The sequence below is a fragment of the Phocoena phocoena genome, chromosome 15 (assembly GCF_963924675.1).
Source record: "Phocoena phocoena chromosome 15, mPhoPho1.1, whole genome shotgun sequence".
In the NCBI taxonomy this organism is placed as follows: domain Eukaryota; kingdom Metazoa; phylum Chordata; class Mammalia; order Artiodactyla; family Phocoenidae; genus Phocoena; species Phocoena phocoena.
The window spans coordinates 55,002,481-55,030,049 of NC_089233.1; the positions used below are offsets into that span (position 1 = coordinate 55,002,481).

General features: G+C 43.1%; 1 protein-coding gene across 1 annotated transcript in view; it reads left to right on the plus strand.

Moving 5' to 3' along the window:
* The window catches only part of FERMT1 (FERM domain containing kindlin 1), a 59,149-nt gene extending 48,807 nt beyond the window's left edge, over positions 1-10,342 (plus strand). Inside the window, exons 9-14 of the mRNA XM_065892077.1 lie at positions 1,882-2,006; positions 2,768-2,874; positions 4,343-4,564; positions 5,173-5,297; positions 6,367-6,508; positions 10,169-10,342. Of these exons, the coding sequence (XP_065748149.1) occupies positions 1,882-2,006; positions 2,768-2,874; positions 4,343-4,564; positions 5,173-5,297; positions 6,367-6,508; positions 10,169-10,342 (895 nt within the window). The remainder of the gene's footprint in view (positions 1-1,881; positions 2,007-2,767; positions 2,875-4,342; positions 4,565-5,172; positions 5,298-6,366; positions 6,509-10,168) is intronic.
* Positions 10,343-27,569: the final 17,227 nt, after the last annotated feature.

The following is a 27,569-nucleotide window of genomic DNA, read 5'->3' on the forward strand; positions in this document are numbered from 1 at the left end:
GTTTTGTTTTCCCCCTTAGGATTGCTTTTGCTATTCAGAGTCTTTTGTGGTTTCATACAGACTTTAGAATTCTTTATTCTATTTCTGTGAAAAATGTCTTTGGGATTGCATATAATCTGTAGATTTCTTTAAGTAAAATGGACATTTTAACAATGTTAATTCTTCCAATTCATGAGCATGGAATATCTTTCCATTTATTTGTGTCTTCTCCAATTTCTTTCAACAGCGTCATCTAGTTTTCAGTGTACAAAAAACTATCTCATTCTTGTGTGCACCATTCCCCACCCAGCCATCTTCTCCACTCCTCCTTCCCTGCCCTGCCTCAGCCTCTGGAACATCATTAGTTTTGGAGATATGCAAAAGCAGCTGGAGGATGAACCAACCTGGAAGAAAATAGTAGAGGGAATTTAAGATCTTTTGATACTCTTAAAGTCCAGTTAAAATAGAGAAGCAGAGTTTCATTCTTAATTCTGAATAGAAATATTTAGATGCCTAGGACTAAACTGAGACTTCACTGTCTTTTGGTTGTAGGCTGTGTCTTTAGATTTTATTTTGAAAATATTAACTTTTAGAGACTCTGATTCTTAGACAAGTAATCTTTTAAATATGTTCCTTAGAATTATACTACCTACAACTCTCAACATGATAAATACTATTTTAAGGTAGTGATTTTCTAAATCCTAGAAATATTAACTCCGTATAATGTTTTTCAATTTTATTGTGTGATTGTTATATAATAATCTCCTGTAATACATTGGTTTTTTAATGAACATATTCTCCCTTATCCTGGTGTTAAGGATAGCACATTTTTAGCTAATGAAAGACTAGTACTGACATGTCAAAAGACTTACCCCAAATTATATATGAGTGCAGTTAAGCCCAAGCTTCCTCTCTTCCTCTATTCTTGAATGCAGAAATCTACCCCTCAGACATGAGATACCCTGATGCACCCCCAAGGCTGGGATTGTTCCATTGAACCACATACAATTCCTATTACCTTTTCTCTGTCCATCTGTATCCCCTTCCCTACTCCCCAGCTCGATCTCTTGTTTTCTATTTTGAATGACCCAGCTGAGGCCTGCCATTGGCATTGCCAACCTTATCTAGCCCAGAGTACAAAGTTTTCTGGCCCCAATGGATATCATGGTTGGAGGTCTTCCCCAAAAATATTTTTAAATTGAAGTATAGTTGATTTACAATGTTGTGCCAAAATATTTTTTAATAAGAGTGAGTCTATGTAGATTAGCTGTAGATTTTGGTGATTTCCATGGTTCACTAGGAATTTTCTCATGGTTTCTCTTAAGGGTCAAGAGGAAAGTACAGAAAAGTACCTTTATATCTGATTTTTATGTCTGATAATCTGAAGATTGTGTTGTCCGTATAGACAGCTTTTTCAGATTCAAGAAGTAAACTGAAATTTTAGATGTCACCAGATTCATGGATATTTCTCACATCATCATCATAGTAATAATAATAATTTGTTGAGCACTTCAGTTTGCCAGGTACCTTATAGAGATTACCTCTTTCCATCCTCACAAAAGCCCTATGAACTGGAGGCTGATACTCTCCCATCACACAGAAGCAGTACATGTGGCCCAGAAAGATGAAGTGTCTTTTCCAGGGTCACACATTTATACAGTAGCAGAGCCAGAGTGTAGCCCCAGGTGGTCTAGCTCCTGAGATTTTGCGTTAACTTCTGCATCTCATATCAAAACCCCATTTTCAGTTTTTAGAAATGAGTTAGCAATTTGAAAATTATTTTTAAAAATACAGAGGATGTTGTTTCAAAGGGTCCCTAGAGCATCTTGATCCACTTGAATTTGCAATGTGTCCTACATTTCTGGATGCTTTTTCAAATGCTTACTGTACTTTAATTTGCAGGCCCAAGAAGCTAATATTAAAAGCTTTCAAACAATATTGGTTCGTCTTTAAAGACACGTCTATAGCCTACTTTAAAAATAAGGAACTTGAACAAGGAGAACCAGTAGAAAAACTAAATCTTAGAGGTAAGAGGGTCCAATATCTTGGTATGACTTGTCACGGCCCAGCAAGCGGATGAAAGCCAAGACTCCCACCAGTGAAGCAGGTTCACTCCCAGAGGAACCTCTTATGTCACAGGTTGTCCGTGACCGCCTGCCTGCAGCTCCTCCTCCCTGTGAAACATGGACCTGAAATGCAAACCAGTGAATGGTTATTTGTGTTATGCTGTCCCTTCTTTCCCAGTGTGTCCAAGTCTCTGAAGTGGTGGTAATTAGTGTCATAAACATAGTACATTAGACATCGTTGGATCCTGAAAAACACTCTGAATTCCAAAACAATTATGTCTAATTCAGTATCACTTTTGTGCCTGATTTCTGAAAGTGGCCGTGAGTGTACTGGTAACTCCATTAACTAAAAATTTATTTAACTAGTGCACTCAATTCCCTTATCATTGTGACAATCAGAGGATTCCCTCTGCTTTAATTCATTTCAAAGCTTATATTCAATAACTGATTATATGAGTTAGAATAGCCAAATCAACCTGAAAAATGAATTCAACTGATGATTATTTAAGAAATCCATAAAAGAAATATTTTTATTTATCCATGTTATGTTCATAACTTATCTAGTTATCCTTTAATTAATGTTATCAGCCTGCTCCTCAGTTTTTCAGAAGAGAACCAAATCTGAGGAGCTTATGTTCAAAGTCTTTATTTTAGATGCACATCTGATATTTGTCTAAGAGATCTCTCAGAACTCAGTTCTGTCCTTGCCTTTTATCACTCAGGCTGTGAAGTTGTGCCAGATGTAAATGTAGCAGGGAGAAAATTTGGAATCAAGTTACTAATCCCGGTTGCTGATGGTATGAATGAAGTATATCTGAGATGTGACCACGTAAGTAAAACCACAAAAATGGTAAGTCACTTCACCTTTATTAAGCCTCAGGACAAACCATCTCAGGTGTTTTCTCAAATGAGGGCACTCATCAGTCAGCTATTGCTTTGTAACAAACAATCACAAAAATCACACAGACACATACGAATAAACGTTCTGCAGGTGGGCTGGGGATTGAGTGATCCAGGCTGAGGGCATCTGGGCAGATCTGCTTCAAGCCATCCACCTGGCTTGGCTGGCTCCTTATCGCAGGCTGAGCTCATGGGATTTATTCTGGGTCCCAGGCTGCCTGGGGAGGAGGCTCTTCTCATAGTGATGGCAAAAGTGCCAGAGGGGAACTGGGAACGTGTGAGACCTCCTAAATCTTAAGCTTGCAGTCAATCGGTAGGTACACTGTCATTTCCACCCATGCTCCATTGACTAAAGCACATCCATGGCCAGGCCCAAAGTCAAGATATGGGAAATTACACTCTAGCTCTGGTGGGAGGGACTGTAAAATTACATGGCAAGAGGTGTGGATACTAGGAGGGTGAAGATTGAGGCCAGTGATTCAGTGAACCACACCTACTGTTGCCCTGAAGAATTAATTCGATTCTTCACCTGCATCCCCTCGGCTTCTGGGACCACTCCCCTTTGCTCCCTGAGGTAACAAATGAGCACAGACATTAAAGAACAATAGGAGCCACCACTAACTGGTTCAGCACCACCAATGGACCTGATTCCTGCTATGGGATTAGAGTCTTTACTAAGGATAGGCCAGGGGAGAAATAATATGAGAAGTCAGTTAATGATTTTTCCTCATTTTCTTCTGTCATAGAGATAAGATGTGATATGAAAATGGAAATATGTGTCAAGGAGGCTATCGGGTAGTTTGGGTTTTCACCTGTCTGTGCCCCATGGAGCTCCATTTTGTCCTTGGTTCATCTTTTTTTTTTTTTTTAATTTATTTGGTTGCATCGGGTCTTAGTTGCGGCAGGTGGGCTCCTTAGTTGCAGCTCATCAGCTCCTTAGTTACAGCACACGGTCTCCTTACCTGTGGCTCGCAGACTCCTCAGTTGTGGCATGCAAACTCTTAGTTGCAGCATGCATGTGGGATCTAGTTCCCTGACCAGGGTTCGAACCCAGGACCCTGCATTGGGAGCATGGAGTTTTATCCACTGCACCACCAGGGAAGTCCCTCCTTGGTTCGTCTTTAAATGCAAAGTTCTCCACATGGAATTTCTTAAAGTTGACATTCGTATTCTCTAGCCCCATGGTATCTAGAAATTCAACACAGGACTCAAAAGCTCTCATTGGACTTTAAATTACGTGGTTAACAGTCAGTCTGAATGTGTGCCACTTCATATCTTTCCTTGCTGGGAAGGTGACGGTTTTGTATCATAGAGATGAAAGCCCAGGTCCTGCTCTGTTCCCAGCATGGCTGCTTTGCATTTGAACTTACTTCTCAGCTCTCTGGTGTTTGCTGCAGGAGAGTCAGTATGCCCAGTGGATGGCTGCCTGCATCTTGGCATCAAAGGGCAAAACCATGGCGGACAGCTCCTACCAGCCAGAGGTCCTTAACATCCTTTCATTTCTGAGGATGAAAAACCGGAACTCAGCATCTCAGGTGGCTTCTGGTCTTGAAAACATGGATATGAACCCGGAATGTTTTGTGTCACCTAGGTGTGCAAAAAAGCACAAGTCTAAACAGGTACTGCTAATCTGGTTGGGGTGATTGTCTGCAGCAAATTCTGTATTTTCTGAAATAAAATAAATAATTTAAATGACTGAGATCATCATCATGAAAAATCAGCTGATAGGGAAATTTGACTATGAACTGGGTATTAGACGATATTAAGAAATTTTTGTGAATTTTGTTAGCAGTGACTATACTGCTAACTGAACATGGCAATATTCTCAGAATAAACCTAATTTAAAAATAATGATTTAGTCCCCACAAATTAAAATTTTAAGTTATGCTTCCATAAGAGTGGGGTTGAAAGTTACACAGATAAACTGATTCAAGTAGAACCATTGTCCCTGGAGACCACAGACCCCAGAAAGAACTCAGGACTCTTCATCTACATAAAGCTTAGATATTTATGTGTTGGTCCATCTTCCTGTTTCTCCACAGTGATTTGCATGTATTATAGAAAGAGAGAGAGAGAGTGAATGAATGAATGGGAGGAATTGTCTTTGTGGAGCTGTAGTTGGGCCTTGCATTCATTCTTCTCGTTGGGGACCCGGGGCCAACGGGATGATTGCTGTAGAGAGTCAGTGCCTGCTAAGGAGAATTTGACATCTCCCACTTCTGCTTAGCTGGCAGCCCGCATCCTGGAAGCCCATCAGAACGTGGCCCAGATGCCCCTGGTCGAAGCCAAGCTGCAGTTCATTCAGGCATGGCAGTCTCTACCTGAATTTGGCCTCACCTACTACCTTGTCAGGTGATTACAATGCTCACTTGCCTCTCTCACTTTCTGTTCAATTTTAAGTGGTTTCATGGAGCCCAGTTTATTCTCATTTGGTCTAGAATGTAGAACTCTTTCTTTCTTTTTTTTTTTTTTAATTTTAGAATACTGTCCTTTCACAAATGGCCCAAACACTTTTGGCTGCTCATGACAATCTTCCATACCTCTGTTCACAGTGCCTACCAGATCTCTCTGCTTCTCCTGGGTCCCCTAAGTTTTCAACTTAGCAGCAAGAGTGATCCTTTTAAGATCTCAGTCAAACCACGTCAGGCCTCTGCTCACCACCACTGAACGCATTGTGTCACACTCAGAGTAAGAGCCAAATCCTTACAGTGGCCCTGCAAGACCTTAGTGCTGGAATTTCACATCCTCTCCCCTCCTTCACTGTGCCCAGCCACACTGGCCTCCTAGCAGGGCCTTGAGCCTGAGGAAAAAAAAAAGACTCTGGCTTTCACACTGGCTGTGCCCTCTGCCTAAGATACTTTTTCCCCAGATATCCACACGGCTCACTCCCTCACAGACATTAGTTCTTTGATCAAATCTCCCTTCTCACTGAGATCTTCCCTCTCGATTTAAAATTGTAACAACCTCATTGCCAGTATTCCCTGTCCCACTTCTGTGCCTTATCCTCCTTTATGACCTTATCTGGCATGTATATTTCACTTATTCATGACCCTCTCCCCCAACTAGAACACAAGCTGCATGAGGTCAGGAGTCTTCTGTCTGTTTAGGTCACTGCTGTATTCCCAGTGCCTAGAAGGGTACCTAGCATACACAGTTGGTGCTAATTTGAATTCACTGACTTGACTGCCTCTTATTTTGCTTTCCTCTGATGTCAGTTTCACTTAAATAATATCTGCAGGACAGCCTACTCTCCAGCCTTCATATTCTATCCTAATAAAAATGCCCTTCTATAGAAAGTTAATCCCTCATTGTCTGTTCTTCAGAAATGATTTGAAATGTTGGTATTCTCTTTAAGAAGTTGTATGTGAATGAACATCATGTTACAGGAAGCAGTTTCATATTTTAATTATTTTTTTTTCAGATTTAAAGGAAGCAAGAAAGATGACATTCTGGGAGTTTCATATAATAGGTTGATTAGAATCGATGCAGCCACTGGGATTCCAATTACAACATGGAGATTTACAAATATGAAACAGTGGAATGTAAACTGGGAAATCCGGCAGGTAAAGTGAAAGTTTTTGGTACATTCAGCATTGAGCCTATAAATGTGTGTTCCCTCAGAACTGCAGCTTATTTTGATTTTAAGAAGGTGTTATTATACTTAGAAACCACAAGCATGTGGTAATTGTCTGCTAAAATAATCACATGCAGTTCTGAGCAGTTTCCTAGCAAGCACAGACCAAATGCTTTTGAATTAACACAAGTTGGCTTAGTCTCCATACAGACAGACTCTAAAATTGCTGAGCAGTTTAATTTCTTTCAACTCAGTGTATGATTATGTAAGATTTAGGCTGACAATTACTTAGCTGAAACTACCTGAGATGTAAATATCATACAAAATAAATACAAAACAGGCGTCATCTGACTGGCTGCCAAGAGGTGTCACTGGTTGAGAACTCAGAGGCTCAACTGCCCACCTGGAGAGCATTCCAGTCCCAAAGGGGAAAAGTATCAGAGAAGCCAGCGAGGTACACAGGGGTCATGGAGGAAACTTAGCCTCTGAGTTCAGGAGCCCTCAGCCCCCATCGTCCCCGCCCTGGGAACCAGGTCAGGCCATGCCTGCATCACAGGAGGTGCTAGACCAAGTCAGACACACCTGAGTGTCCTGATGATTTAAAACATTCTGCTGTTGCTGATATAGGATCTTTATCGCATTCCTTTGGCATTCCCATTTTTCCAGTATAAAGCTGTCAATGTAGAGCGAGGATAAGTGACTCACATTTTTCTTTTTTTAAGAACCATGGATTCCTCTCAGCAGGGCTGTTGACCATCTGGACTCATTTGCAGAACAATGTTCTGAGATTAGATGGCCTCTAAGGCAGTGACTCGAAAACCTTGTTGTACCCTCAAGGTCGTGTAAATCCGACTCTGGGAAATGCAAATCAAAACTACAAAAAATGAGGCACCACCTCACACCAGTCAGAATGGCCATCATTTAAAACTCTATAAATAACAAATGCAGGAGAGGATGTGGAGAAAAGGGAACCCTCCTACACTGTTAGTGGGAATGTAAGTTGGTACAGCCACTATGGAAAACAGTATGGAGGTTCCTCAGAAAACTAAAAATAGAATTACCATATGATCCAGTATCATATGATTACCATATGATCATTACCATATGATCCAGCAATCCCACTCCTGGGAATATATCCTGACAAAACTCTTAATTCAAAAAGATATATGCACCCCTATGTTCATAGCAGCACTATTCACAATAGTCAAGACATGGAAACAACCTAAATGTCCATCAACAGATGAATGGACAAAGAAGATGTGGTACATAGGTACAAAGGAATACTACTCAGCTATAAAAAAAGAACAAAATAATGCCTTTTGCAGCAACATGGATGCAGCCTGAGATTATCATACTAAGTGAAGTAAGTCAGAAAGAGAAAAACAGGGCTTCCCTGGTGGCGCAGTGGTTGAGAGTCCGCCTGCCGATGCACAGGACATGGGTTTGTGCCCCGGTCCGGGAAGATCCCACATGCCACGGAGTGGCTGGGCCCGTGAGCCATGGCCGCTGAGCCTGCACGTCCGGAGCCTGTGCTCCGCAACGGGAGAGGCCACAACAGTGAGAGGCCCGCGTACCGCAAAAAGAAAAAAAAAAAAGAGAAAAACAAACACCATATGATATCACTTATATGTGGAATCTAAAATATGACACAGATGAACTTATCTACAAAACAGAAACAGACTCAGGAACATAGAGAACAGACTGGTGGTTGCCAAGGGGGAGAGGATTGGGGGAGGGATGGAGTGGGAGGTTGGGGTTACAGATGTAAGCTTTTATATATAGAATGGATAAACAAGGTCCTACTGTATAGGATATAGAGAACTATATTCAATATCTTATGGTAAACCATAATGGAAAAGAATATTTTAAAAAGAATGTATATGTGTATAACTGAATCACTTTGCTGTACAGCAGAAGTTAACACAACATTGTAAATCAACTACAATTTTAAAAAAAATGATCCAACTGTGCACCTTAAATAGGTCTGTTTATTATACATTTGTTATACCTCAATAACACAGTTTGGAAAAAAAATCTGACTCTGGGAATTACTGAGATCAGTGATTCTTTTTTTGTTTGTTTGTTTTTAAAATAACATTTATTTTTTAAAAGTTAACATGTGCGTAATAGGAAACCAAAAAACAAAAGAAGCAAAAAGCAAAGTCATCCATAATCATAAGCAGTTTACCGTTTGATGTGTCCTTCTAGGTCTCATTTGTGTATCTATACAACTAAGCATCCATTTTCATATAAGTAAGATCATACAGTTATGTACTGTGCTTTTTCAGACATCAGGAATATTTACCATTTCAACGTCCCAAAGCTATTTGAGTATTTTGATAACCAAGAATACACTACACCAACTCAATCTACAAGGAAAAAAATGTAATCCTGCCTTGCTTGGCAACAAAAATTTCATAAAAGACAAAAATGGCAACAGGCCTCTAGATAAAGATATTGGTAGAGTTATGATTAAAATACCACATTTCCTTAATGTTCCATTAAAAATGAGACAGAAAGCAAAATATAAATACAAACACATCCACATACATGCCTCCCTTTGTACTTCCTTCTACCCCTCTGCTGCTAACCTAATGAGCTAGTCCTGACGTACATTTCTCAGAGACGGTTTAACAATTCCATATCCAAGATGCTCCTTTTTTTTAATCAGTTGTAGCAAAGATATTTACCAATTGGTTAATTCACTAGCTCTACTTTTTATCATACATTGTCACCTCAGGATATCTAAAAGCTTAGATGTTACAAAATAAAAAATGAGCCTTGCAAAAGACTTTTGCTGGTGTGTACTATTGAACATTTCAACTTATCCATTGCTCTATATGTTACATGCCTTTGGTTTAACTTTATTGTATATATTATGTACATACTGGACAAATGGGTCCTAATTTTATAATATCTAGTCTCTAGATATTAAAGGGGTTGCCAATGTATGACAAAAGTAGAGTTGGTAAACTAACACATTTTGTACACTTTCGTGTTAAAATTCATTGAAAGGCCATCTTTTGAAAAGGACCTTTGGAAATGAAATTGTAAATCACATCTAAGTGACACATGTGCCTGTACTCACCCACTGTTGGATGATGGAAAGAAGTAATTGGGAGAAATGAAGGGTTCTAGACTAGAATGTTTCTGTGTAGATCAGTGATTCTTAAAGGTTCCCAGCTGATTCCACTGGGCAGCCAAGGTGGAGAACAGGTGAAGCTTCAGTTTCTTCCAGTGTTAGAGTTTATGACTTCCAGCTGGGAAGGAGTGAGGGCCGTGGCTGTAGGAAAATTCACGTGGGCCTTTTTCTCTCCACTAAAAAATCTGCAAAGCACTCTTCCCCTCCACACAGGGAGTGCTTAGACAGTTCTTTCATCTAAACAAGAGCCAGACAGGAAATATCTTTTGTGTTGAGCGTTAGAATGTTTTGCCAGGTGTGCAGCAAAGCTGACACCACAAGAGGGCGCCCAGAGAGCAGAGACGTTTTCTGTAAGCTTTGATGCAAGCAGTGGGTTTTGCAGGGTTTGGGGAAACCCATCTGTCAGCACCTCAGCAGTCCTCAGCTCTGGGACCATCTCCAGCCAAGCGGCTTCTTTCTCATTCATCTTTGTCAGAGCTTAAGTATACCTGTGCCTTCCTCTTCCAGGTGGCGATCGAATTTGACCAGAACGTCTCCATCGCATTCACCTGCCTGAGCGCGGATTGCAAAGTCGTGCATGAGTACATCGGGGGCTACATTTTCCTGTCCACCCGCTCCAAGGACCAGAATGAAACTCTCGACGAGGACCTGTTCCACAAGTTGACCGGGGGCCAGGAGTGAACAAAGCAGGCCTGCTGGACCTACACAGAGGGCAGGCCTACCCGGACGTTGGGTCAACAGCCTGCACCATGTGTACATTCCAGGCTGACAGCATATATTCACCACCGGACACCCAGACTCTCGCCTCATTTCCAGCACCCTACCTAGCACATCCCTCTCCTCACTCTGCCCTCTGCTACCCGCTGTGGACGGGGCCTCAGTTAACCTCTTCTGTAATGCGGGGCGGGAGAGAGGACACTGCTCGGCATTACTCCAAGGCTCCACATGTAGCTATGACCTGCAGAACCTGCAAGTGCATGACTAGAAGCTGTCCGTGTGCTTATCTGCTTTTTTGCTAAGTCAAAGGAAAGACAGGTTAAAAGCACATGTAGCAAGGACAAATCTTATTCCCCAAACTCAGGTATGAAAAGAAATGTCTTTCCTTAACAGAAGTGCCTTTAACTACCATCTTGTGAAAATGGCAGAGGGAGCCCCCGCATACACTTTTGTCCCGTAGGTCAAAGTCTGGGGGTGAAGGTCTGGGGAAAGGTGGAGTTACCTGGTACCAGTTGGTGACAAGGGGTCAGAGTAGTGGCCCTCAGTGTCATCAGTCCCGAGTGACATCTGCCAAGGTGACCACTGACCCATCTGGTCTTGGACATCGGTTACTGCCCCACCTGCAAGTCCCATTCCATTCCTGGGGAGCCTTCAGCCACAATTAAAGGGGATCCCTTAAGTCCTTCTAAAGACACAGTGACACAAGGGTTCAGGGAAACCCATTTCTCAAACCCACTCCATGTCTCAACAGCTTCTACTCTGGGTTGGGGCTCAGGAAGATGGGCTCAGTTCTCTCTTCATAAAAACCACCTCCCAGCATCAAGGTTTCCAGTGAGGTCTCCATCCCAACCAGTCAGGGAGAGAAGAACAGGACACAGGGCAGCCCCGTACCCAAAGACCACCAACTTAAGGGCTCTCAGCTTCCCCAGGGGCTTCTGTCTACTTAGGGCCTTTGGCTGGTCTGTGGGGTAGGGAAGCCTTGCTCTTATCACTACCCAGTGTTCTGGATTTGTGTCTGTTTATATGACTCACGGCCTTTCCCCTGAAGGCCTTTGGCTTTGTAAATCAAAAGCAGATAATGGACTTTTTTTTTTCTCTACTTTTTGCTCTGTTGTCTCTGCCTTGAGACATGAATGTGGGCCAGTTAACAGCTGCCTCAATTGTCATTTTCTATTTTGGTTCATCAGTGTTGGGAGGATTGAGTTTTAAGAAGATAAAAGGCAGTACTGGGGTTAGAGGGAAATATCAGATGTATTTTAGTATGTTTTTATAAATATTCTCCTGTCACACAGAGGATGTGGGTTGCAAGGGTAAGGCTGAGGCTCTGTTTCCATTTTGAAGTTCTTTTAGGATGCAAACCTCAGGGGGCCTGGCTGGACTTCAGATGCCCAAAAACATTGGCTGTTGCTTTATTTTCTAACAAAACTGTTTGAGAAGAGAGATCTCTGCAATTCTGGGGGCCACCTCGAGACAGCCTTGGCTGGGAACCCTTGGGCCCTGAGCCAGAAGCTGTCACTGGAAATTCCTCCTTCACCCTCTCCTCAGAGGTGAATGTTATTGAAGAATCTTCAGGCAACTGAACTTCTGAGGCCTAGCTTAAAGCCTGGATGTGGGTTGGGCACTTGGAAAATCTGGTCCATGTCAAAAAGAACTGAGTTTGAAACGTTTTGTACAGAAACCAGTGCCAAGTGAACTGCGTTGAACTTGGTGGTCATTTCTCCATAGTCCTGGGCTCCATTATTTTAGAGGCTAGCTGGGCCCGACATTAAAGTAATGTTCCTTGATGTCACAGTTTCCCTGTCTGCTGTCAAATGCAGTTCTGCCTAATTTACCAAAGCTAAACCTTTGGTTCAACCTTCTGCCTTAGCTTTTCCTGGTTGTCTGACATTTCCATGAAAACACTCAGAAGAGCTGACGAGTTTAACCAGACTTTCAGGGGAGCATTTCTTCCACAACTCCACAGCCACATCCCAGAGGAATAAACAAGCATGGCAGGAAAACCTTAAACACTGCTATTCCAAAGAGCAACTTAAGGACTTTTTTTTACATTGGGTGCGAAGGTCACCTGATTTCCTATGATGAAACTTGAAATTAATGTGTGCCTTTCAACCCTGTTTGATTTCTTATCTACAGTACATGGGGAAGTCTGCATTTTTTTGTGTGTTATTTTATGTGACTTTTTAAATTAAAAGGTTTATATGGATTTGAATATGGTCTAGTTGCGTCTTCTCCAGTCTGTTGCCTCTAAAAAGGCGAATATTTTCTCCATTATGAAAAAGGAGTGCAACTTTCAGGTTTAACATTTGCTTTCCCTCACAATTCCAATATCTGAGCTATTCTCTGCAGTGAGATTGACTTAGAAACCTCACTTAACCATTGGTTTCAACTCTTTTCTCATTGACTGTCACTAGATTTCCTGACATATCGTGAGCTCTTTTTATCCGGGTCCACCTTTTAGAAAAAGCACGATAGAGCAAAAAAGTAGCCAGAGGCAGAGGGACATCAGAGGGCCTCTGATTTGATGACCCAATGTCACGGGCACATCTTTGATTTAGTGATAGATGGTCCATAAGGGTTAGGAATGTGTAGTTTTTAGATATCCCTTCATGCAATTCTTTTTTTTTATTTAACTACAGTTGATTTACAATATTGTATTAGCTTCAGGTGTACAGATTCTTATCCATTATAGGTTATTACAAGACACTGAATATAGTTCCATGTGCTATATAACCCTTTGTTCAATTCTCACATCAACCCACAGGGAGCAGAAACGGCTTGCCTTCTCATTTCACAAAGGAGAAACCAGGCTCCGAAGGTGAAGTAACGTGCCCAAGGTCACACCAAGAGTAAGCAGTGGAACCAAGATTCAGAGCCAGGTCTTAACTCCAGAGACTACTGAGCTTAACCCAGCAAACCCCACCCTTCCATTTCCAGCCCTGCTCAGCCTTGAACTGCCTGCCCCACTCCCGGCCCCAAGGCAGGCCTCTCCTGAGCTCAGTGTCCCCATGTCACACACCGGTGGGGGAGGGCCAGGGAAGTCAGAGGATTGGCTGCACCAGAGGAGCTGGGGAGGTACAGGTGGATCAAAAAGGTCTGGAAGGGACTTCCCTGGTGGCACAGTGGTTAAGAATCTGCCTGACAATGCAGGCGACATGGGTCCAAGCCCTGGTCCGGGAAGATCCCACATGCCGTGGAGCAAGCAAGCCCGTGCACCACAACTACTGAGCCTGCGCTCGAGAGCCCATGAGCCACAACTACTGAGCCCATGTGCCACAACTACTGAAGCCCGCGTGCCTAGAGCCCGTGCTCTGCAACGAAGAGTAGCGCTCACTTGCCACAAGTAGAGAAAGCCCATGTGCAGCAATGAAGACCCAACGCAGCCAAAAATAAATTAATTAATTTTTTTAAAAAAAGGTCTGGGAGCCAGAGAAGTGAGTATTTTGATTCTGGGCAAGTTTCATTTTCAGTCCCATGGTAGAAAGATAAACAAATGAGTCTTTCATTTCAAAACTCATCTTTGAGTTGTAGGCACTTGAAGCCAAGACATCCTGCAATATTTGTTTTCTGAAATTGCTAAAAAGAAAAAATGTAATTCACTTGTAAGTAAAGACTTCTTTTTCACTTCAGTACATTCAGTAAAGAGTAAAATAGAAAGGGAGGCTCCCTTCCACACCTCCAACCTCCCTGAGAGATTCTGCAGTGACAGGAGGAAGGGGAAAAGGCAGGAAAATCATGTGAAATAATGAAATACATACGAGCTATATTCTTTCATTATTTTCCCACACAAACACATGATTTTTATGAAATCACAGGAGATATGATCATGTGAAATAATGCTATATATATGAATTTTTTTCATTATTTTCCCACACAAACGTGGTTTTCCTGCTTCCTCCTCTCCCCGCTGCCCCACTATCACCCGAGAATCTCTCTGGATGGCAGGGGTGGGAGGGAGCCGCCTCCTCTTCTGTTTCACCCCTTTTTCCCCTTCATGCCCCCTTCCTTCAAGAGCCATTGAACCCTGGAAATCCTGGAAAATCTGAAGGTCAGCACGTGGCCCTTCCTTGTGTTCAAGTTTTCCTGTCCCCTTTCTCAACAGTAGGTACCTTCCTGAAGCCGAGTGGAGTTATTGAGCTCCATCAAAGAGAACAAAACCAGCCTGCACATTCTCCCTCCTCACAAATGCCTGTGCTGCCCTGGAGCTCCCACCGGCCTTGGGGTGATGGGTTCTCAGACTTCTTCAGAGCTGAACCCTTTTACTGAGTAAAAGGTCGGATCCCAATGAATTAAGCCACCCTTGAGCCCAGAGCTCCATGGGAGCCACTTCACATAACACCAGATCGGACGATTTAGAAACAGCCTCCGGGAGCCTACCCACATTTGCCCAAACATCCGTGTTGCATGAAGACCCAGTTCCCTCAGAAGAGCCCCTATGAACGCACGTAAGCAGAATGGGAACGTGAGGCTTCTCTTCAGGCTCACTAATGCTCCTCACTAACAACTGTTGAAGAGATTTTCAACTAAATGAATTTACTTCCTTCTGACTTGTCATGTGACCTTGAAGACCCATAATTCCCCAGCAAGCCTCAGTTTCTCCAGTCGTTACAGAGGAAAAATCCCACAGCCCCTCCTTCTCAGGGGACCCCCACTGATGGTGCTTTCCTGTCCGGGAACCCAGCAGGATGTTGTTTCTCTTCTTGGGCCAGTGAGTTGGGAGGCGGGGCTCCTGGCTGCTCTCTGAGATCCCTGGGATGCGGGAACTGCCCAGGGAAGAGGCGAAGCCCTTTGTGAGGTGACCCAGGGCCTCAGGGGAGGGGAGGGTCCAAAGCCCAAGCCTGTGTCCTCTGACTCAAAGGATGTGTCATCAGGGTCCTTGATGACCCCAAGCAGGGCCCATGACAGGGAAGCAGGGGAGGCAAATGAGGTTCCAGAAGGGAAAAAATTTATGTATATATATCTCCTTGAGAAAAGAGGGGGCGGGGAATGCAACAGAGCCTGGGGGGCCCGGGCTCAACAGTAGGGGTTGGTGATGGGATGGCTGGTTTGAGCCCACCACCTGGCTGGTAAAGGAAGCCTCCACTTGTGCCCACTGTGGCTATCGGGAGAGAACAAGGATGCTCTTGCAGGCAACACAATGGAAAGTGGGGGAGCCAGCTCTGGAATAGTCAGGTATCCCAGGAACCAGTCAGGCTTTGGGATGGAGGTCTGATGAGGGACTTACAAAGGGGCCCTAGATATCCATGCTACCACTTAACTCCCTGCGGTGTTCCCAAAGCACCAATATTGGCAGGCAGGTCAGCCCACAAGACCCAGCATTAAAAACATAGCAGAACCAGTGTCCTTTTCTACGACTTACAAAGCCCACGCACCCAGCTTCAAAATGGAAAGCATCCTCTTCACTATTGAGGGTCAGATACCGAGCATTAAACCCACATAGACTGTAACTTGAGACCTTGCTACTCAAAGTGTGTTGCTTGAATCCACAGCATTGGTCAGAAGTGCCGAATCTCACAGGGCCGGGACCAGCAAGTTACCCAGGGCGCAACATTTAAGGAGATCCTACCATCAGGGCCTCCTTACCTCACCCTAGTCCCAGCTCCAAGGCCCACCCCAAACTTCTGAATCAGACTCTGCATTTTAACAAGACTCTCAGGTGCTATGTGTACACAATTAAGTTTGAGAAGCTCTGGCCTAAGACACGTGGCGTGGATTTGGTGGGGAGGACACCAAACACTGGAGGAATTATGAGCATAAATGCCATAAACTCTGCATGCCAGTATGTGGGTTGACTAGTGTCCCCCAAAACTTCATGTTCACCCAGAACCAGTGAATGTGACCTTAATTGGAAATAGTCTTTGCAGATGTAATCAAGTTAGGATGAGGTGTACTAAATTAAGGTGGACCCTAAATCCAGTGTCCTTATAAGAGAAGAGACACACAGAGACAAAGAGAAAGGCCATGTGATGACAGAGGCAGACATTAGTGTGGCGTAGCTGCAAGCCAAGGAATGCTGGCAACCACCAGAGCAAGGAGGTGTTCTTCCCAAGAACCTTCAGAGAGATCACAGTCCAGCTGACATCTTAATTTTAGATTTTTAGATTCCAGAACTGTAAAAGAACAAATTTCTGTTTGAAGCCACCAGGCCTATGATAATCTTTTATGGCAGTTCAAGGAAAATAACATAGCCAGAATTTTCACATCTTTAAAAATGGGGTTGTTGCTTTCCCCACCATATCACTGGGCTACTGGAAAGAATATAGGACGGAATGACAGCAAAGATGTTTTAAAAACTATAAAATGCAATACAAAGGTAAAGTATCGTTATTTTTAATAAGGACATACTTTCAGTTATAAAAGTATTTATGTACTTATTTTCAAAGAAGTTCACATGACAATTTGGATACTTGCTCCCCTCCCAGTGTGGGTAGTGCATACCTCCTGCCCCATTGTACGGGCTTGGCCATATCACTTCCTTTGGCCAATGGGATGTTAGTGGTTGATGTGAGTAGAGGCCTCCATGTGCTTGTACAATCTGACTGGCCTCTTGCACTCCTGTCACCGGCTGTGAGAACAGGCTCCCTAGGTAATCACCTGGGCCACAGAATGAGACACATGCAGCAGGTCAGAACCTAATCCACAAGTTGGACCCAAGCCTGGCCAGATCAGCTGACCCTCAGACTATTAGTACGGGAATCAATTCTTGCTATTGAAACTGAGTTTTGTGGAATAGCTAACACAGAATAAAGTATCACGAAGAGTAGAAAAAGAAATCGATCCTCTATCTATCTATCCACCCTAACGCTATCCAAAGACATACTCTGTTGGCATTTTTGAGTGTCTTTCCAGTCTTTATACTATCCTGTACCCTGGTTTGTTTTTGCTTTTGTTTTGTTTTTTTATATTTCAATATAGTATCTATTAAGGTATTACAGACTCGTGGAAATTGGTTAATTAATTGATAAGAAATTCATTGGGGAAAAAAAAAGTCGCTATTTGAGTGCTGTCTGAATGCACATTGTGGGGCTATGATCCTGCCCTAAGCTTACAACTTCTGATGTGGAAACATAATGCTTCATCTTTTAAGACCTTATCTTTCTTTTTTTTTCCCACCTTCACCAATTTCTCCCACCTTCCATTCCCCACCTCTGGCAACCACCAATTTGTTCTCTGTTTCTGTGAGTTCAGTTTTTTTAGATCCACATATAAGTGAGATTATACAGTGTTTGTCTTTTTCTGTCTGACTTACTTCACTTAGCATAAAACCCTCCAGGTCCATTCATGTTGTTACAAATGGCAGCATTTCCTTTTTTTCTATGATTAAATAATATTCCATTGTGTGGATGTACCACATTTTTTTTACCCATTCATCTGTCAATGGACATTTGAGTTTTTTCCACATCTTTGCTATTGTGAATAATGCTGCAGTGAACATGGGGGTACAGATACCTCTTCAAGAGAGTGATTTCATTTCCTTCAGATAAATACCCAGAAGTGGAATTGCTGGATCATATATGGTAACTCTATTTTTAACTTTTTGAGGAACCTCCATACTGTTTTCCACAGTGGCTGCACCAATTTACATTCCCATTTTAAGATATTTTCTCGCTTGCTTTTCTGATCCCACTCAGAAAATTCTCTTACAGATTCTGAACTTGATCTGGTTTTCACCATAATCAAAAGCTAAGAGCATCAGCCTGGTCAAAAATGAAACTGGAAAAACAACAGTAAAGGAAGATCAAGCCTCGGTCTGAGAGTGTTTGTCTCCTCAGCTGTAAGGCAAGGGTTTGACACTGTATGGTTTCTTGTAGCCCCTTACGTCCCAGCATTCAGTGATTACAGTCCATTCCTCCCCATCCCACCCCCCAAATCAGGCCAAGTTGCATCCCCTACTCTGCCGTAACACTCCGGGCCTTTCTACCACGCATTTGCTTTTCTCTCAAAGCTCTGGCATCACTCTGCCAACAGGACCCTGTTATCTGTGTCAGGCCACATAGATGACTCAAATATCAGGACAGGTTGACAGCCTGCCATGGCAGTCAAATGTGCCCCAGGGGCAAAAGGGATACTGAGGGCTTAAATGGTTGTGCCATTTTAAAGCCGCTGAAGTCAGCTCCTGCCTCCCCAAAAAACAGTCTCAACAATAATATAGCTAACAGGCCACAGCTAAAAGAATTACGAAGCTAACACGTATTAAGGGCTATCACTTGTGCTTCCCACCAGGTCTTTCAATTCATCCTCTAGGTGAGATAGGTATTATCAGCTCCATTGTACAGATCTGGAAAGTGCAGTGGAGTCCTGGTAAATCTTTAATAACTCCATGGGCAGTAGGGAGCCCTGATTTGCCAGTTTCCCTGGTATAAAGACTCCTACTACAGCCAACATGACCCCAAGAGGACATCAGTGAACACAGAGTTGGGAAGAGATTCAAACACCTGGCTCTCTGACAGGGCTGACCTGACTCCAGCACACACTGGAACTGTATACAGAGAGGTCAAGCAACTAGTCAAGATCACCCAGCTAAAATGTGGGAAGTGAGGATGTGAACCCAGACCTCTGACTTTAGCACAGCTCTTGATATTCCCAGGTGAACGACAAGGCCTTGTGAGCCAAGAGCCCTAGACTGTCTTTATACGTGATAATATACCACTGAGGTGACTTTTCCCAGAACATATTAGATCAGGACTACAAAACTCCATAGACATTTTCCCCCCAATTACATTACATCAGATTTCAAATATCAAAATGGTGAAAATTTCCTCTAAAAAAATCTTTAGACCCCAACAGCTGGTCTACCTGTCCAATACGACATTTGACTGCAAATCTGGGTCAGAGGTGGGGTTTAGGAGGGGGAAAGAGTTCTGCCTTCTTCCCAGCAGAGCAAACACCAAACCATGACAGGAGGCAACCCTTCCCACCACACAACCACCCCCCACCCCCCCCACCCCCGGCCCCGACAAAGGGTTGGCCTAGCTCCTGCCATTGCATATAAATGATTGATGACAATTCAACCAGGGAGAGGTGACTCTTCTTCACGGACTGAGCTCTATTTTCAGAGGCTGAGTGAAATGTGTTTATTCTTCCTTTTCCGCCCTTATAAATGGTTCTTTGAAACGAGTAAACATCAGGAGAACAAATGGGCAAACACTTTGCAAGCTGTTGAATAATCCATTGCTTATAACCTAGCAGAGTCCACTCTAGGCTAAGGCACTGTAAATGCAAATGCATTCAGGGGTAGGCAATGTGCATGGGCACAGTAAGTCAGCTATGAGACCACAGGGATTCGTGAGGCATGCCCAGCCTAGTATTCACATATCTTTAAAATATGTGATTATATAGCCAATATATCTGAGAATGTAATGCAGCCTATGGGCCAAGAGTTTTCAAGCCATGCTAGGGTTCAGCCAATTATAATTCAACCAATTTAGTTAAATACACACACACACACAATTTTTACACATTTCAGTTAGAATTGTTTAGCTACAAGTGACAGAAAACACAAAATAATAGTGGCTCAAAATCAAGAAAGTTTTTTTCTCTTCCACCTAAAGCTAAGGCAAGCCTAGGCCAAAAAGACATTATATACCATGTCAGGGACCCACATCCTTTTAGCTTTTTACTCTGCCATCTCATGGTGTGACTTTGATGTCATCTCTAATGTGGCTGCTTTAGCTCCAGGCATTATGTCACATGGCTTCATTTAGCTACAAGGCAGATTGAAATATTTGGTCTTTATTCAAAGTAACATGAACTCAATTAAAAACCAGCACTCTTTTTCTGATAAAGGTGAGAATAGTTGTTGCGAGATGAGGAGCTCCCTCTGCCATAAGCTCCTGTTACATGCTACACACTATGCCAGCTGCAAAGGAGAATCTACTGAACAGAGTTTATAATCTAGCAAGAGACGGGCCTCTGAGCAAATAACTTTGTAATGCTGTATAACATGTACCATTCTTTTTTTTTTAGGTACGCGGGCTTCTCACTGCTGTGGCATCTCCCATTGCGGAGCACAGGCTCTGGACGCACAGGCTCCGGACGCACAGGCTCAGCTGCCATGGGCTCCGTGACACGTGGGTCCGCGACACGTGGGATCCTCCCGGACCGGGGCACGAACCCACGTCCCCTGCATTGGCAGGCGGACTCTCAACCACTGCGCCACCAGGGAAGCCCCTTATTCTTGATATATAAAACAGACATATGAGAAAAAAAAAGGAGAGAATAGTTTTGTTAGATCAGGAGTAAAGTAGGAAGGATTTCCCAGAGGAGGAGACATTTAGACTTGGCTTCGAAGGGAGAGTAAGAGTTTGCCAAGTGAGGTGATGGATGGGAATTAGGCCAAGCTTGCCAGAGCAGCCACTAGTAGAGAGAGCCACTGAATGTTCTTATATTTGAGGGGCCATAAGCAGATTTGCATTTTAGAAACTTAAGTCTGGCAGCTGATGGAGGATGGTTGTAGGAGGCTACATTGGAAGTTGGAGGTTCAGTTCAGAGGCTTCTGTGATGGACAGGTCAAAAGACACTGAGGACTGGAGCTAAGACAGTGGAGAGAGAGATAGGAAATGTGAGAGCTATCTCAGAACTCAAATCAGCAGACTTTGCAACTGTGACCAACACTATTATTTACCCACCAACACAGTTTTTTTACCTACCAACACAATTTTCCCTTCTTCCTTGCTAACAGAATTGGAATTTGGCTGAGGGAATGTGTCTAGCCCCAGGCATGGATCTTTACTGGTCTGGACCAATCTGACAATCTTGTTCCACACTTCCCAGTTCCTTTTGTAGGTAGGGGTGTCCATGTGACCGGTTCTGACCAATGAAGCCTAAGCAAAAGTACACTGTGGAGATTTCTGGGAAAGCTTTTTCTATCCTGATAAAAGAGATATGCAGCTGGCTTCACCTTTCCCATTTTTCCTGCCTTGAATGTGGATGTGTTGCCTGGAGGTACAGCAGCCCTCTTACAACCCAAAGGCAACAAACCTGAGGATGAAATGATCCCCTTTGATTGTGGAGCCTAAAAACAGGAGTCCATGTCATCATGGGACAACTGAAGGGACACCAACAGCTGCCTAATTCTGAACTTTCTGTTATGTGAGAAAAATAAACAAATTTGTTTAAGCCACTATTAGGTAGGTTTTCTATAACTTTCGGCTGAATGTATTCCCAGCTGATTGTAGTTAACAGTAAACAAGGGAATTCGTAGAGTAATGGAGCAGAGGGTCGAGCTTTACCTACAGTTTCTAACTTGGCTAGTTGGGTGGATGGAAACCCAGTTGATAAATATAAAGGATACCGGAGGGAAAGGAGGCGTAGATAATAATCAGTGGACATAGACAATGAGTTTGTTTTGGGTGAGTCTGATATCTCTATCATTCCTGACATGATGTAATTCTATGAAGTATGTGTGGACTTTGGCAAAGGTGCATCCTCAGAACTCCCCTTTGGAAATTCTCAGCAAACCCTCATTCTCCTTATTTGGGATATCCTGGCTGTAGATGAATATTCATTACTTTCATGGGGGATACAGTTTTTGGAAATATTTAAAACTAAATAAGGTGAGTTATGAGACTGTGATAATTTTTTTTATAAATTTATTTTATTTATTTTTGGCTGTGTTGGGTCTTCGTTGCTGCACGTGGGCTTTCTCTAGTTGCATTGAGCGGGGGCTGCTTTTCTGGTGTGTGGGTTTCTCACTGCGGTGGCTTCTCTTGCTGCAGAGCACGGGCTCTAGGCCCGCGGGCTTCAGTAGTTGTGGCTCGCAAGCTTAGTTTCTCTGCGGCATGTGGGATCTTCCTGGACCAGGGCTCAAACCCGTGTCTCCTACATTGACAAGCAGATTCTTAACCACTGCGCCACCAGGGAAGCCCCTAGAACAAGACTGTGATAAAATATTTTGGTGAATGCTCTAATAAATAAAAGTAATCCCGTTGATTGTTTTGTGCGCAAATCATAAACTCCTTCTAAAAGCAATTCCAGAACAAGAATTACAAATATATTTTCAACACTAAAAGCATCATTTGCAAAAGGATACCACCTACCAAGTAACTCTGCTCACGACCAACTCTTGCCAGAGTTTTTTAAATTAGTCTCAGGAGTTGATGATCCAAATATCCTCTCAAGTAAAACAGGCAGTTATTTTCCATGTCCTCAGTACTCCTAAAAAAAAAGAAATTATCTCAGAGTTCTAATCCTGGGTTCTTTCTCAGACCTACTTTATGAAGTTACTCTAGTTCCTCCAAGCAATAAAGCTGAAATAACAGCACATACCTCCCATCTAAAGGAGTGTGGTGAGCAAGAATTTGTCGTCAACTTCCTAGAATTTGGAGCATCTCTCATATGTTCCATAAATACTTGGCATAATTAACATTCACCAATAAACTGATTTTGTTGTTAATATACTCTTGAGGATTAATAATCATGTACTGGGCTTCCCTGGTGGCGCAGTGGTTGAGAGTCCGCCTGCCGACGCAGGGGACACAGGTTCGTGGACCCTCTGCTCCATTACTCTACGAATTCCCTTGTTTACTGTTAACTACAATCAGCTGGGAATACATTCAGCCGAAAGTTATAAGTCATGGAAAAGAATATAATGACTATTGCTTTAAGCCACTAAGTTTTAGGGTACTTGTTAGGCAGCCATAGATAACTACAACAATATTTCCAACCTTAAAAAGTTTTGAACTCCACCTTATCCCATTTTTCTGCTCCTTCTCACAGCAAAATTTCTTCAAAGACTTAAGAAGGCTAATACTTCCCCGTTTCTCACGTCCTTAACTCCTCCTTCTCTGGCTTCTGTCCCTTCCTCCTACCCCAAACTCTGCTCTCATCCAGGTCATAAGTGTCCCCCCTTATTCAGTCTCTCAAAGCCTGGTTGGCTGTGCCTTCCTCACCGAAACTCTCATGATACAGAACTTTCCTGAGTTTTCTTCCCCCTCCCTTGCTGCTCCTTCTCAGCCAGCTAGGCTGACTCCTCCTCCTCGGCTCTACCTGCAGATGCTGGCTCAGCCCCCTCCTTTTCTCTCTCCACACTTTCCCTGGGAAGTCTCAACCAAGCTATTGGCTTTAAGTACCATCTATGTGGTGATGCCTCCCAAGTGTAGCTCTCCAGCTCCGACCTCCCCCCTCAGAATTCCACAGTCTAGTTATTTCCTCAACATCTCCTCTGAAGTCCAGCAAACATCTCAAATTTAATATGGCCTGAACAGAGCCTGTGATTTTCCTACCCTGAATCTGTTGCTCTCTGAGACTTCTCTTTCCCAGTAAATGGCATCTCAATCCATCCAGTCCACAGGCCCAAAAGCCTAGGGATCATCCTTCATACCTTCTTTTCTCTCCTCCCTCATGTATTAGTTTCCTATGGCTGCTATAACAAATTGCCACAACCTCAGTGACTTAAAACAACACATAATATTATTCAGCCATAAAAAGAAATGAGGGGCTTACCTGGTGGCGCAGTGGTTGAGAGTCTGCCTGCCGAGGCAGGAGACACGGGTTCGAGCCCCGGTTCGGGAAGATCCCACATGCCACGGAGCGGCTGGGCCCGTGAGCCATGGCTGCTGAGCCTGCGGGTCCGGAGCCTGTGCTCCGCAACAGGAGAGGCCACAACAGTGAGAGGCCCACATACCGCAAAAAAAAAAAAAAAAGAAATGAAAACTTGATATATGTTACAACTCAGTGGACCTTGAAAACATTATGCTTAGTGAAATAAGCCAGACATAGAAGGGTAAATATTATATGACTCCACTTATAGGAAGTATCTAGAATAGACAAATATAGAGACAGAAAGTAGAATAGAGGTTACCAGGAGTTGGGGATAGGGGGGAAGGAGGGGTTATTAATGGGTTCAGCATTTTTATTGCAGATGATAAAGTCTTTAAGGCAAAAATAATGGTAATAGTTACACAACATTGTGAATGTGTTTAATGTCACTGGCTTGAACACTTAATGAATGGTTAAAATGTTAAATATTATGTTATGTATATTTTACCACAATAAAAACAACAACAGTAGCATAGACATGTATTCTCTTAAGAGTTCTTGAGGTGAGAATTCTGAAATCAGATTCACTGGGCCAGAATCAAAGTGTCAGCTGGACCACGCTCCCTCCAGAGGGTTTAAGGGAGATTCCACATCCTTGCCTTTTCCAGCCTCTAAAGCTGCATTCCTCACTCCAGCAGTCGAGCATCTTCCTTCAGTCTCCACTTTGCCTTCTTCTTCTCTGCAGTAAAATCTCCCTCTGCCTCCCTCTTCTAAAGATACTTGTGATTACATCCAGATAATCCACGATAATGTCCCCATCTCAAGATCATCAACTTAATCACACATGCAAAGTTCCTTTTGCTATATAAAGTAGCATCTACAGGTCCCAGGGATTAAGACATGGATATCTTCGGGGCCATTATTTAGCCTACGATACCTCACTTTTAATCCATTGACAAATTCTGTGGATTCTACTTTCAAAACATATTTCAAATGTGTATACTTGTCTCATCTTTTATTGTCATCACTCTCAAGCCAATATCATCACCTCCCCCTTGGACACATTCAACAGCTCCCTAATATAACTCTCTAGCTTTGCTCTTGCCTACAACAGACATAGAAAAAGAGTGACCTTTTAACACACCAAGCAGGCCATGCACAACTTACTTGCAAGATAGCGTCCCTAAAAAAAAAAAAAAGATAGCATACCTGCCTCTGCCTCTGCTCCCCCACATTCCTCTAGACACAAAGATCTGCTTTCTGTGACTCAAACACAGCAGGCCCTTCCCTGCAGGCTCTTCGCTGATGTTCCCTGGGACATTATTCCCATGCTCTTGGCATGACAGCTCCATCCCCCACTTGTGTCTCAGTTCAAATGAAGCAACCTCTCTTGATGACCATCTTCTCTCCTCCCCAATTCCTTTACATCATATCAGCCTGCTTATTTCCTTTATAACTCTTACTGCAATCTGTAAGTCAGCTTGTGAATTATTCATGCGTTTGCATGTTGTCTGTATTCCCCGACAGAATGAAAGCTTCTGAAAGAAAAAATTAAATCTGCTCCAGCATTTAGAACACTGGTTAGTGCAGAGCAGAAGCTCAGTGTGTTGAATGAATTAATGAATGAATGAATGAATTAGTGAGTGAATGAATAAATGAACTTGACACCATAATCAAGACCTGTATCAACCCGAATAGACAAGGATATGCTGCAGTAACAAGCAACCTAAAACTACAAGGTTTATTTCTCACACTATGTATGCCTGTGTTCAGCCTCAGGGGAGTTCTGGTCTTCCTAGGGACCAGGCTGATGGAGCAGCCACCATCCCAAACAGTGCCAATTGCAAGAGGGGAAGAGAGACCCCTGAAGGGTCTCATACAGCAATTAAATGCATTGCCTGGAAGTGGCACACACCACTTCCTGTTACAAGTTATTGGCTGGAACAAAACATGGAAACATGGTCCCACTCAACCACAAAGGGCCAGGAGTACAGTCTCACCAAGTGGCCAGAGGGAAAGAACCTGAAATATGCAGCAAATAGCACAAATGACGACCACAGGGTCTTTTACAGAATGGCCCAAGAAACCTTCCCATTCTCTCTCCCTCCACCCCTCCTCCATGGCTCCTGCAATCTTTGAATAAAGCTGTTATAAACATTCTTTTGGTGGATCTATGCACTCATTTCTCTTGAGAAGAAACCCAAGAGTGCAATTGCTGGGTCACTAGATAGATGTATGCTTGGCATTCATGGATCGATACTGCCAGTTTTCCAAAGTAGTTGTACCCCCTGACACTCTCATCTGCAGAGTATAAGAGTTCTAGCTGCTCCACATCTTCCCCAAAACATGGCACTGTCAGTCTTTTTCATTTTGGCCATTCTGGTGGGTGCATATTAGTATCCTACTGTGGTTTAAATTTGCATTTCCATGTTGAGTATTGACATTGAGCACATGCTTGTATGCCTATTGGATGGCATGCATTCCTTCATCCCACAAAATGTTATCGAACGTCCACATTGCATGTGCATGTGGCTATAGCAATGGGAATAAATAACATTCAAGCTCCATGAAATTCCAAATCATTGCCTTTTTTGTGCAACTCAAACTGTTGATTTTGGAAGAATTTTATTCAACATATTAAAAATCTAAATAAATATACAAGCAAACCCTGACTGTTCTTCTGATCAGAAACATAAGGGGAGGACACAGTTAATAGACACTTATTCATTCAGCAAATATTTCTTAAGCACGTACTGTATGCAGGTACAGCCAGACCCTGGAAACAGCAGTGCATGGGCTAGACGCCCCCTGGGGTTAACAGAGCTCACAGTTCAGCCCTTTGTAACGCAACAATACACTCACACTGTGTGGGATTGTTTTCTGTCTTCTGCCCCTTCTAGACTGGGAAATGCTTGAGGACGGGGTCCCTCTTTTATATACTGAGAACCTGGGGCAGGTGCTGGCATGTTCTGAGGATACATGTGCTCAATTGCTAAGTCTGAACCAATTCATTTACTTAAAAATATGAGACAGATAGAAGTTTAAGGATACATTGTACCCAATAAAATACTAGCACTGTTAGGATGCGAATTTAAGGAATTTAAATTCCTTAAATTTAAGGAAATTTTCCAAAATTTAAGGAAATTCCCAATTTAAGGAAATTTTCACTTGTACGCTGCCTCCTGGGCTATGGTAAATTCGAGAATGTAGTTTATAAGAACAGCCTATATGGTATCTTATCCCACTCCCTACAGCCACATGCAGAATAAAGTGGCATATTCTGACTTTTCAGTTTTAATATTTTCCACTACAGATTTTAACAAGACCCCAAATGGTATATATATATTTTTATTTCTAAGCATCCTACAAATCCTCATGCTAAAATTTTACTGCCACTGAGTGACGCCTCAATAGAAAAATAAGTGAGTCTCAACCCGTTACTATTTCATTCCCTCAAGGTCATTCCCTCACAGGCAGATCGGCCACACCAGTGGAGCCCACTCAGATGTCTTGGGCCCCACCTCTGCTCTTCATACCATTCCATGAGAGCTGCTGCCCGGAGACTTGACAACCTGGTACCATCTCCTCCCACAATCACCCTCCCAATTCCTCCAGCTTATCTCTGGTGTCAGAGAAGAATGAGCCTTCAAGTTTGTACATTCCAGTTCCAGCACTTGGGGGAAGAACCCTCAGCACAGTTATCTGGCATCTGGAC